Here is a 12939-nt window from a genome sequence, read left to right on the forward strand (position 1 = left end):
GGACAAGGGTGCTGTTCTTTTTCTTTGCGAGGGATCGAAAAAACACATAGAGAAGGAGGGCTCCGCTCTTTGGAGGAGCGCGGAGCCAGCGTTTGACTCCGGAGCCACGCGCTTCCTCCAGCAGAGTCACCCGGGGCGAGCGTTATTATTTATCACTTTGTTGTGATAATCTATCCTAAACACAGCCCTGGGCTTGCAGATAAACACTGCGCACAACACTGGAGTTTTTTTTTAACCCCCCCCCCCCCAACACTGTTGATTTATTTCTTTATATTGCTGCTGCTGTTGCTGCTGCTGTTGCTGCTGTTGCTGCTATTGCACTGCATTGGGTGCAGTGGAGTGACAGGGGTATGGAGAGTGGGCTGGGCTGGGGGAAGAAAGCAAGATGGCACAGTGGCATCGAGCTAATGACTTTCAGCACTGGCCCTGCAGGTCAGCTGGGGAGCTGAACACAGTGCTGTACTCTTCCTGCTGGAACAAGGTGCTACATAGGCTAATAATCTCTCTCTCTCTTTATCTGACTGTCTGCCTGTGTCTCTCTCTCTCTCTCTCTCTCTCTCTCTCTCTCTGTGCAGAGGACTGAAACTACACAGCTACTGTACTTAAAGCTGGAATGTGATCTCTAAAAATGTTCAAAACCACATTAAACTTCCAAGGAGACAAGAATTTGACGGCATGCTAACTTTAATGTGGTCTGAATGCTAACGGGCTCGGCGCAGCTCGTTTTCACGCTGAATTTCAACAGTAGCAGCAGTTTCTGACACACAGTAGCTCCATTTAACAAGGCAATAAGGCTCCTGAGGAATTAAATGAAAAATGACGTGGGTTTGCACGTTGGCAAAAGCGAATGCGATTTTCCCCACCGTCGCAAACTGTTTGGAATTCTACATGCTGTTTCCACGTTACTTCGAAAATATTTACATTCAACATTCCACGATACAGAAAAACGACCATGAAAGCAATAAAGTTTCCGCTTCATGCACCCCTCAATGAATGCCTTAGCAGAGGGGAAACCACCATTTAATGAGTGCCTTTCTACAGTCTAGCAGAAAACCCATATGCCGTTTCCCTACTAAGGAAAAACCAGCCTCTACCTGAGCACAGCAAGTGAAAAACTCAAGGTGTTTTAAGCAACCGAGATCATACGGATCCAAAATGGATCATTGATGTTGTTACCCTTGAGCAAGCTCGTATGCCTACAAATGAAATGTGTGCAGTCGAATGCAAGCTGTGTAAATTACCCAAGCTAAGAGTATCTGCTATACAATTTCATAAAAACTACAAAACAATACCAAAAATTGAAATGTCAAAAAAAAAAATTATAATGTGGAAAGGTTCCAGTCAGGAAAATGGAAAAGAAACTCCTAGTGTGAAATGTGACACTTTCACTGAGTACGTGATTACTTCTTTCTCAGGCTAACACTCTGACCGTTAACTTGTGGTTCATCGATATCTCCGCTCCTCTTGTTTTTATCTCGGATGCGGCTCTCGCCGAAACGTGAACGGGAGCCATTCAGAGCACGTGCAGACTCTCCGGAGCTTTCTGCTCATAATTACACCTCGTACACAACAGCCGTGGAGGACCCCGAGGTGCCCGCCGAGGATGCCACTCCGCGTGCGAACGCCGAGCGCCCTCGGGGAAAAAAAAGCCAGAGACGTACCGCACGGCAGCCCTGCCCCGAGGCGTCGTTCGCGCGCGTCGTCCGGAACGAACCGGAACAAACGAGAGCGACTGCGCCCCGCGCTTTCCCTTCGAAACCCGCCGCGCGTTTCCAAACGCGATAAACCCCCGCGCTCCTTCGGCAGGCAGTCAATCTCCGGGAGAGCAGACAGATGGGAGGTGAATACAAAAGCCTTAAGTTAACTAACAGCATATAAAAACACAGGCAAACAAATGAAACAGATGCTCTCTGCGAAGTGAACCCGTCCTCCTGTCACGGCAAACACGGTCGCTGCGCGAACACAAAGGCGCTTTCCCTCGCGGTGCCGGGGATGCGTCATTGCGCGGAGGCCGGCTCGGTAGCGACGGTTCAGGATGAGCGCGAACGCGCCCTGCGTGTCTGAGGGGGGGTGGGGGGGGTGGCGGCGTGGCGGGGGGGGCACCTGTTTGAGCGCTCGGAGCTGCCTGCCAAAAACTCTCCGGCACAAAGCGCAAAGGGCTAGGGGGGCGAGCAGATCGATCCCACTCGGGCTCCGGAGAGGCCCGGCCGAGCGCGGAAAGCTAACCCGGCTTAATGAGAGCCGGGCCTCAGCGGACGGAGCTCCGCGGGCGGGGAGCGCGGCGAACGTGCGCGCGGCGGGGAGCATCGCAACGCAGCCGTACCGCGCCCAGCCGCTACGAGCCCACGGGGGCCCGGCGCCTGTCCGCCGCGCGGCCCGCGAGAGCGGACCCGCCGCCCGCCTGACGTCATCGGCCCCGCCGCGCGGTCAAGTTCATCTGCCGCCGTACGACGCCGCTGGAGAAACTGGCACAGATCAAATCATCGGCAGCAGATGCGCAGACACGAAGGCCGGCTTTGCACGGCCTCTGCTGGGGATCGGAGATTCCATTATCTGCGAAAAGAAGTTACCGACGGGAGGACGGGGAGCGGCGCCAGCGCCTTACCGAAACGCCTCCTGCGCCGTTCTCTGCGGCAGATGTGGAGCCACTCGGCCGAAAGCCTTCTGGAAGTCCTCCATCGTTAAAAAACCACGACCTGGAGGGCAAGCACACCGGCAGAAACAACGTTTAGGCCACTGCCTTTAAAACCAATCCCCTGGAAAAAGGTTAAAAAAAACACACCAAACGCAGACCCAATCCAAATATACGGATACTTTCATTTCAGTCCTTACACCACACCCTTTAAAAAAAAAAAAATATGAGAAAAAAATGAAACAGAACCTGTTACTATGGCTAAGGGAAAGATGCACTGTTATTTAGAATTAGCAGGTGATAACATCCTCCCTCCATCTATTCTGACAACCCTGACTTCCCCACATAACATAAAGCATGTGCCATTTCATTTCAGTTATCCGACTCATTTGCTTTGGAGTTGAGAAGTCTCACAGTAAGGGAAGGCAAAGGTGTGTGTGTGTGTGTGTGTGTGTGGAGGGGGGGGTGCTATGCGTAACACTTCCTCCAGACATGGCCACACCATATTACAGCATGTCACCTCCAGTCTTTCTAACCCCGGCATCGATTCGGGGAATTTCACTTCGCAGGAAATGACTCCCCGGAGAGCGCTGACACCTAGAAATTTAATTGTGAGACTGAAGTCTGTTTACTGTAATGTGACTTTCCTAGAATCAGCCAATGGCCTTCTGGTACTGTGGGGCTGAGATGCTATTCCACTGCTATGCTGCAATTGCAACTGCTGCACATACAAAAAACAGTCACTGTACAACCCTCCACCTCAGCTGCTAGGGGAGACGCACTGTATTATAAATGACCCTATATTATTTTATTAGTAGATGCGAACATGCTCAGAGCAAATCACAGATCAGTGTGTCTCACCTTTTAAATACAACACATTTCTACAGCCGAATATGAACTAATTCAGATGGAACCTCTTGATGCCTCGCTGAAGGACGTAATGACAACCGGGATTCAAACATACAAACTTCTGGTTGAAAGCAGAGTTCCCCGCCAATTACTCCATCCATACCGCTCGCTGCCCTGGATCATGATCAACAGCTGGCTGGGCTTGAGAAAGAAAGCGCTCTTTCAAAGCCGTTCAGTGTAGCCTGCGATGAAATAAAAAGCGAGCGTGTAACTTAACTGGGGCTCACAGCTAAAGCTGACTGGGATACAGCATAAGCTGAATTACGTGACAATTTACTACAATACCTTGTGGCAAAGCTGGCTGGGATTTCTGTGGGTAAACAGCGTGGCACGCTTTGACTGTGCGGCAGGGTCGGCGCACACACACACGCGCGCGCGGGCGGGCGGGCGGCGGGAAAATGAAAGGGCCGCTATTCGCCCCCGAGAACGATACGCTGGGCGGGCGGGCTGCCACCGGCTTACGACGGAAGCGCCGCCCTTAAACGCCGTTTCCCCTCCATTTGTTCAAATCGAAAGAAAAGAGAAATAAATAAATAAATAAAGAGGAGGAGAATGACAAGTGCCGCGCAGACATTCAAACGGCTGTCTGTCACGCGGCAGACGGGGGGGGGGGGGGCTCTGCCTCCTGGCGTTCCGTCAGGCCAATCAAACGCAGACGGCGGCTGCATCGGTTTTAAGGGAAGCTGGCCGGAGAACAGAGAGCCTCTATTTACACGCTGCTGGAACTACTCAAAGGTTTTTGCCATGATATAGACTCCGCTCCAATTCATTTCCCTGGCAGCTGCAGCTGGAAGGCTGTTTATTTTTAATGTTTACACGTATGTGCACATTATTACACAGCAGCTGACAGACGGGGCAAATTAACTATTAATACAAATCAACTATTAATGCAAGTTAACGTGGCTTTTCAGACGCACGATAGGAACTGCGCTCTCATCCAGCTGAGAAAAACCTTGAAACCTGTCAAAGGCTTACAAATGGGTATGAATGTTAACGCCTGAGTTTTAGACGGTGATTAAGATTATAAAGGCAGGTCATGCAAGTCTTGCTTGATAGCAAATACCAAACTTTGTTGTTTTACTTTTCTTTTCTTTTTTTAATAATTTACCCAAGGATGTAACTTTAGTTTCAGTATTGGGGGGGGGGGGGGGTTGAAATTCATAGACCTGGAGAACTGCAACCCTCTAGAGGCGCCCGGGGGCATGCCCCCCGGAAGGTATATATTTTTTAAAGAACAGCTGTGAAATGATCGTTTCAGGTGATGAAGAATTTACAACAGCTTACTGATCTGTATCCTCATCTTTATTAAATGAAATTCTTTTTCTCACCATCATGTTATATATTATTGGGGGGGGGGGGGGGGTATTTTGCCTGTTTTGTAATATTGGGGGGGTTGTAACCTGCCTACTCCCGCAGTAAATTTTGCCCTTGAATTTACCTGTACTCCTCATAACATGGATGTACACTGCACTACAGTGTGGATATGGGAAGATTCTTTTCAAAGAGAACAACAGGAAGATAATTGAGATTTATAAAAAAATAATCTTTATAGGTTAATTTAGAGAGAACATGAGGGAGGGTGAGAGAAAAAAAACCCCAAAATAATCTTGCTGCTGCAGGAGTCTGTTTAACACAGATGGCAGGGGTTTTCAAAAACTGTTTGCATCTAAAACACAAGCATTCTTTCTTTAATGGGGGGTCAAAGGGGTTAATGAAGAAAGGTCCCAGGTCCATTTCAGCAGATTTAATCAGTCACCTGATGTCCTCCTCATATGGCCACTCCCAACTCCCTCGCTGATGAAGGCCTAAATTCTGTAACAAAATTAATTAGCTAATCATACCCCTGCCTCTCCTTGGATTTCTCAGCACGGAGTTTAGAGGGGGGGGGGGGGAAAGCAGGTAGAACTGTGCAACTCAATATTTTGTGTTCTGGTGAGAATTTAACTTGATGGGTGTCAAAACAGTTTGGGTGCGTTTTATTGCTACGATGCTAATTGTGAGGAATTACCAAAGCCTGTTGTTTGAGCTTGGGCCAGTGCCAACCAGAAAAAAAGAAACTGCTGTGGGAAAGGGAAGTGAATTAAATTTTACATGCATCATCAGGAACTACACCAGAAACCCTGTTTCAGCTTGGGACCATGGTGCTACTCGCAGGTAGAGATGTCGCAGGGCAGAGTTGAGCCACAGTACTTAAAGCCTTGTAAAAAAAACCATAGAGCTTTGAATATGATGAGCGTGCCCTAACAGCAGACCCTGAGATCATGCTCAGATGGAGAGAGTGGTACAGGGACCAATGCCCCTCTGTGCAGGAGCTGAGCCTGGCTGGCAGTTAAGGGCTTACAGCGCCCTCTACTGAAATGGAAGGGAAGCACTGCGAAGCTTGGGTGACCTTCTCTCCAAGTAGCAACATCTCCACTGGAGAGCCTCCTCTAAAGACACAGAAATAATGACACACAGACTGGCAGTAAGCCTTGGTCTGAGAAGTCCTCCCCTCATTATTCCAGAACACAGGTGATGGACTCCAGACAAGGAGGGCCGCGGCGTCTGCTGGCATTGGGGGTCCCTCTGCAGCAGTGGTTCATTTAAATCATTGATTGGCTAACGAATCCACACACTTTGCTCTCAAGGCCTTAATTGGCCGCTGACTGAAAGGAAACCACAAAAACCTGCGTACGCTGCGGCTCCTGGGACTTGAGTTTGACGCTCCTGGCTCTAGAACACACGAGACCCAGCACATTTTAAGAGGACCGGGGTGCAGGAGAAACTTCCGGCATGTCCTGAGACTGATGCTTGTGAAGCACGAGTCTGGATCATGAGGTGAAAGGGGCTTATTAGCGGCAGAGGACACAACAATCTTCCACAGGTTATGAGCTCCTTCTCTCCACAGGTCAGACTGGTGCTGTTTCTCACTCCGCTTTGGTTGGACAAATAGGGTCATCCGTCACAGGCAGGTAACCGTGGCAGTTTTACTGCACCAACAAAGAGAGCTGGAAAGCCATCGGCTTTTCCTTTGGCCCAAAAGACTGGGAGGCAATCGCAGCGCACTCTTTAAGCTGGCCTAAAAGACGCCCCTGACCCTTGTTGTGTGAAAGAGGCACATCTCCGCTGAAGCGTGTAAAGTTAAGCCCCGTGCAGGGAAGCGTGTGTCGTAGAGGAAAGGTACTGTACGTACAGTGCACGTCGAAGGCGTTGAAGATGTGCCTCGTTCTGTCATACTGATCCGCCACCGCCAACTTCTTCCCCATGAGAGATATCAGCAGATCCAGTGGGACACCTTTGAAGAGAGAGAAAGAGCAAGAGAGAGAGAGGATACAGAGAAAGAGAGAATCTGTGTTTATTACAGCTCTCCACAGAGCCCATGCACTTCCTGCAGACGAGAATCATCTGAAAGCACAGTGTTTAGAGGAGAGATATTCTCCCCTTCACACCTGCAGGGTAGTCATTTTTCTCTGAGTACTGTTATTGAGAGAAAAGGCAGGCTTGGGAGCTCTAGACCGTCCTCTAGGAATGCAAAGCACAGCAAGCGGGCCCGCTAAACGCTGGAGGACAGGCCGGGCGGAACCGGGCGGGATCAGAGGGACCGCGAGAAGCCCTCACGAACGGAGGATAATTAATCGAGCGAGGGGATGCGAGGACGAGTTTTGCATAGCCCCTTCCGCCATGTTCCAGGGTCCGGCGAGAGCCCCCGGGCCAGGATGAAAGCAGTTTCGGCCTGAAAGCTGACATCCGGCAGCGCGTTCCCTAACAGCATCAGAGGGAGAGAGGGGGGGACAAGGACTCTCCAAGGGGAAAGGAGGGAGAACTTGCAGAGGAAGACTGTCGGACGAGGTAAACTCCTGCATTCCGAGCGGGGCGCGCATTTCGGAAAGCCGGCTGGGCTTACGTCGGCGTTTTCACGGTTTTAAACGAAAACGGGACGCCGGCGGAATTTGACAGCGAACCCGAGCGCTCTCGGACAGCGCAACACAGCGCAACACCGACTGATTAATCAGGCAGACAGAGGCGCCGTTTCATCAGGAGGGAAGGTACATTTCACTCCCCCGTCCTCGGCTTCATAAAACTTATCAGCGGCCCTAATAGAGAAACACTGCGACACCGTGTCCAATACGCTCCGCGGTTAGCAGGAACATGACAACTCGCGGCTCACAATTAACGCTCAATGGCGGCGGGTAAGTCTATTCTTCCCAAAGAGCCGGTTGATTGCTACCTGAAGAGAAAATGAGCTCAGCCATTCAGCGACTGAGCGGCCTTCTTTTCCTGTCCATTGAGAACGTATTACCGCTGCTAGATATCAGTAAAACAGCACAGAGTAAAAAAGACGGCCATTTTGTCCCAGCTCTGCTCACCTTAGCCCCGCGAGATCATATTCCGTGTGCTATTGATACTGACTCTCGCTAACCCCAGGAGCCCTTGGACACGACCTTGCCAAAAATGGCAACGTGTACAACGGAGCCCCCTTGTTAACCGCCAGCCTGCCGCCGCGATATCGCTGCAGAGACCTCCAAGACGGCAGCGCTAGAACACCGCGCCATTCAGTGAGGCTAAAGGAAGACCGGCTGGTGTTGGAGCCACAAAGCCCATGACAGAAAACTCAAGACAAACCTACATGGCTAAGCACACGCTTGAGCGTTAACGGGCTCGACCACACGTGCTGAAATCTCCATGGCTAAACAGCCGTCCCTTCAAATATCTCCCAGCATACATCTGGGCGCTCTGGAGTGGGAGAACAGGCCCGAGCTCCTGATTAGAATCCGCCGTGACCTTGAACGTGCGTCTCCGCGGCTCGCGGCTCCTAGCGCTAGGCGGTCGGTGAAAGAACGGACGCTACGCGCCGTGGATGTGCGCCCCCCCCCCCAGCCGCGGCGGCGGGGGCGGGGACGGCTGACGGAGGCGGCTGACCGAGGCGTCCGCGAGGGCTCCTCCTCAGATGTGGAGCCCATCCGTCACGGTGAGGAATCGGGGCGCAGAGCCTCGGAGACAGCTGGGCTCGCCCGGCGCCGCCGGCCCCGCCTGTCACTCCCGCGTTCAGACGCGCGCTTCACGCCGCACCCGGCAACAGCCGTTTCATCCGGAATATCTCCTTAAAAGCGTGGACGCTGCCGATCTGTCACACCACTCCTCTAATTTCACAACACTGTCCCTGAGCAACGCTGAGAGAGGGGGGAGGGGGTGGGAGAGAAGGGGGGGAAAAAAGTGTTTGAAGCTGCAGTATAAACAATATTTTACGGATGTTGCCGCTGCTGATAAGGTTTGAATATAAATAAGACGCTTTTCCCCAAGATCTTTCCTCGATGAATATGCAATGCTTCGGATTCAATCAGCTGCTGTGTTTTGGCAGGTTAGACACAAAGCCAGGATGTTGTTTCAGAATTGTGATGTGTTAAGACGTTCTCCGAGGTTGCTCTACAAGGAAGGCTCTGCCAGCAGGGCGGTAGAATGGAACAGTGTTTGTGAGCATCCATGTAGTATGGAGTTTCCTTCTTAAGACACATTTTTTTAAATCATAAAAGTGAGGAGAACGAGTTCAATTTTAAGGGTAAAAAAAAATGACTGGTTTTCAAAATGCATATGCTTTCTTAATTAAGCAAAGAGGAGACATATTTGTAAACATAATCTTGAATCATAAGGTATGAAAAAGTATATCAACCGATTATATTATCTTTTTTCTAAATATAATTAGAATAGTGTCTGAAAAAGAAAGAATAAAGAATAAAAAAGAATTAAAAGAACTCCTAATACACTTGATTCATTACATTAAAAGACCGCCAACGATGCTAGATCTCTCTGGAAGGGTATTAATAATTATAAAACGCTGATTATTTTTTCATTAAGGTTCTCATTAGTCATCATTAGTCCAAAACTGCACTGTCCATGAAACTAGCTTTCAGCTCATATCACAGTTACTTTCAGACCCATATCTGCAGTTCACACTGGCCTTCACAGTGCCAAATATGCCGTTCTGATGAACCCCGTGTCCTGCTCTGTTTACCTTAATCCTGACTGATGTCTTCTCATGTTTGTTGTTGTACACTGCAGATAGTTTCCCTTTTTGGGAAAATGAAGTTGTCACATTTTAATCTCTTCTTTATGGCAGAAATGAAAAGTGCAATTATCAGTTAGCATAACAGCCGCCTGCTTTAGCCGCATACCGCACTTAGCTCTTCGCTGTGAGGTGCGAGTTCTTCGCATGCGTCCTGACAGGTTTATCTTATTAAAGAAGAAGACTTCGAGGAGCGGCAGTCCCCGTCCGCTGAGGCTGCTGCGGGGATCCCGGGTCAGCGCTGAGCGAGACCACACAGAGCCCGAAACAAGAGAGAGAGAGAGAGAGAGAGGCCTGTCAGCCAAGACCAACAGCCGCGCGGCAACATCACCGCATTTCAAACAGGAATAAACAGCGCGAGAGCCTCCTCTGAGCGGGGACTTCTGAAGATCGCACTGACCGGCCGATTCCCCAGAGACCAGAGCAACAACGTCCAGTGCAAAAAAAAAAAACACACACACACACAGGGAGAAGGGAAAATAAAAACTGCCAGACCATGAACTGTTCTTCAAAGTCAAGTGTTACTAGGCAGCGGCACATCGGTGTCCTATCGCTGACAGATACGCTACCTCTGTTCTCCTGTGGAAAATAACATACAGCCGATTCAAACGCCGAGGGGGGGGGGGGGGGGGGGGTGGCTAGAGAAAGAGAGACAGTGAGAGAGAGATAGAAGGGGAGAGAGAAAGTTAGAAAGTAAGAGAGTGAGTAAAAGTAAGAGGGAGAAAGTTAGAAAGTAAGAGAGAATGAGGGAGTGTGTGTGTGAGAGGGGGAGACAGAGAGAGATAGAGAGACAGTGAAAGAGTGTGTGAGAGAGATGTTAAATACATGCAGGAGTAATGAAATGCAGTGGGGGGGGGACCTTAAATGGCCCTGTGTTGTGTGAGTGTCTGCCAACGCTGTCGGAGACGGAGTCTAGCCAAGGCTTCCACACTACTACCAACACCCCCAATTCCACCACCATCACTAATTTAGTAATCACATGAAATACAGAAGAAGAGCAATTTAATTCGCCGTTTGCTCTGAGCAAGATTTAATGGCAGAATATTTCATCACACCAGCACGCCACTTTAACTAGATTATCTTACGCTTTCCTACAGGGCAGTATACAAAAGCAATTTGCTTGTGGCTTAAAACAAGAGACAAATTACTTACTAATCTAGGTCTTCAACCATTTAATGTCTTCCTTTAAAAAAAATGTCTAGCCAACCCCTTTTCTTCAGTGTTCCTGCCTGTCAGAGGCCCTGTAATGCCTGTATGCATTTCACGCCAAAATTACGTGGTGCCTTTTGTGACTGATTCTTTAATTACTGGCAATGCCTAAAACGATTACACCAAATTCATGTCTGGCTTCCCTTTCAGTCCTCTTCCGTCTCATGGAATGGAACAAGGTTTTTCCCATGATATTTCACTTGACAATGCAACACTGCTTTTATATCAATACATGAGTTACAGCCCCAGCCCCAATTACAGGTTCCTCTCCAAACAACAAGGCATATCTTATAAAAGAATATTATCATATTTAGGCAAATAAGTGTCCATTGCACTGTAAAATGCAATTAAGAGTTACTTAGTGGACATGTTAATATCTTTATATTCATGTCTGAATTCATCTGTTTCCCTTGTATTAAACACAATGTTGTGATGACTGCTCATAGGTTTTTCTTAGCCGTCTGATATTCTCTAATCTCAGCAATAAATCTATTTATGTCATAAACAACTTCAGTACAACATGGCTGATGTAGATCTAGAATCACTCATGGATTTACATAAATTTACACATCAATAATGCGAGAATATAAAGCATGCCATATGCATTTTATTTATTCAGTTTATCCTTTATTTCAAGGTGAATTACCTTATAAATCAATTATATTTAACACAACAAGTACTGCTCGTATGCCTCTAATAAACACACTGGGGTAGATTATTGTAAATAGTAGAGAGCAGGAATGAACTGGCTCACTGAATTTGCCAGTTAAAGAAAACAATTATCAGATATGTCCAGCAGCAGTCATTGTGCATATGTGCAGGTGCTCTAGGTATTAGGAACTACATATATAATATGGTCAAAGTACCTGGCAAATTGCCTTGCAGAGCATGCTCCATGAAGAAGTTTGTTTCTGACTGCAATGACAAGAAACACAGTTTTATTTCATTCACATTTAGAAACTAACATATTAACACGTTAATTTGGAAATAACATGATGAGTGGAATCTCATCAATCGACGATTAATACTAACATTACCCAAGATTTCATTAAAAACACATTTTTCATGACCGACCTTAAAAGAAAATACAATGGCGCCCTCTCGTGGTTCAGCACGATACTCATTGAATACCTCTACCACGGGTGGGCGACTAGTTACCGTGAAAGTACACTTGAAGACCAAAACAAAAGGTTGTTCTGTATTTTTGTTGGGGATCTGGGTTACGTTTATTGAAATTATTACCAGATAATACATATCTGAAAAATGAATAAGTGAAATTCATCGATTCGCAGTGGCCATAAAGCCACGTTCTCCATTACCAGAACCAGCCTACGTTACAGGTGGTATTTACAGTGCAATATTTTTAAGCCACGTCAATCAGCAAGAGAAAATCGGCACAACTACAGGCAGGCATACCTTTGATGGTTTGTATCCAAACAGCATGACCACTGCCATTTTCACATCTTCTCTGCTCAGGTACCCCTTCTTGTCCTCGTCACACTTCTCAAAAACCTCAAAAGCCGATCATAAGAATGCATTTATACTTATCGATAGAATTAGTAGTCTAACACGATTGCTAAATGAATAAAGATATGTGGTCAGTTTTATGTTATTGCAGCCAACCATTATGTGGTAGTAGCATCGGTGCTCTATGTGTAATTTAACGTCATTTTACAAGGCGCAGGTGTATAGTTTCAGGAATAACTAGTCTAGCTAGCATGATGATGTAGATACAATCATAGTAATACGAACGCCAACAAGGTGGCATTTTGTTAGTTCCAACAAGTGAAACAGAAGGAAGAAGTTTGTGGCAGTGCAGCAAAAACAGTTGCACCAGTTCCAACTTCCAGACGTGCACTTACCCTTGCAATCATTTTCTTATCACTTTCCGTAATTTCTCTTTCTTGTCTGGTAAATTGACGTGTGTAAGAAAACATCCTGGGCAGAATAAGCTTCGCCTTGCTAGCTAGTCGCTATTTCGAATCTCTTTGCTAGTATCATCAAAGTTGCGGACGAAGGAGGACATGAGTGTGATTTCAGTTTCCCATGGAAACTGTAACAAAGCTCGTGATTGGTTAGCTGGCTACCCATCCAATACTGCTGTGCAGTATGACAACGTCAGTAGAACGAATGTAATTGGCTAATTTAG

General features: G+C 47.8%; 1 protein-coding gene across 3 annotated transcripts in view; it reads right to left on the bottom strand.

The window, feature by feature from the left end:
- Positions 1-12889, bottom strand: part of efcab11 (EF-hand calcium binding domain 11) — a 43638-nt gene extending 30749 nt beyond the window's left edge. The window contains exons 1-6 of one of the 3 annotated variants that reach the window (XM_064323077.1): positions 12653-12889; positions 12207-12302; positions 11657-11705; positions 9691-9822; positions 6714-6815; positions 2606-2696 (exon numbers count right to left, since the gene is read on the bottom strand). In XM_064323077.1, the coding sequence (XP_064179147.1) occupies positions 2606-2696; positions 6714-6815; positions 9691-9822; positions 11657-11705; positions 12207-12302; positions 12653-12727 (545 nt within the window). In that variant the 5' untranslated portion in view covers positions 12728-12889. The remainder of the gene's footprint in view (positions 1-2605; positions 2697-6713; positions 6816-9690; positions 9823-11656; positions 11706-12206; positions 12303-12652) is intronic. The other 2 variants (XM_064323090.1, XM_064323085.1) reach the window with 2 other exon arrangements.
- Positions 12890-12939: the final 50 nt, after the last annotated feature.

Source organism: Anguilla rostrata, chromosome 1 (assembly GCF_018555375.3).
Source record: "Anguilla rostrata isolate EN2019 chromosome 1, ASM1855537v3, whole genome shotgun sequence".
Taxonomy (NCBI): Eukaryota; Metazoa; Chordata; class Actinopteri; order Anguilliformes; family Anguillidae; genus Anguilla; species Anguilla rostrata.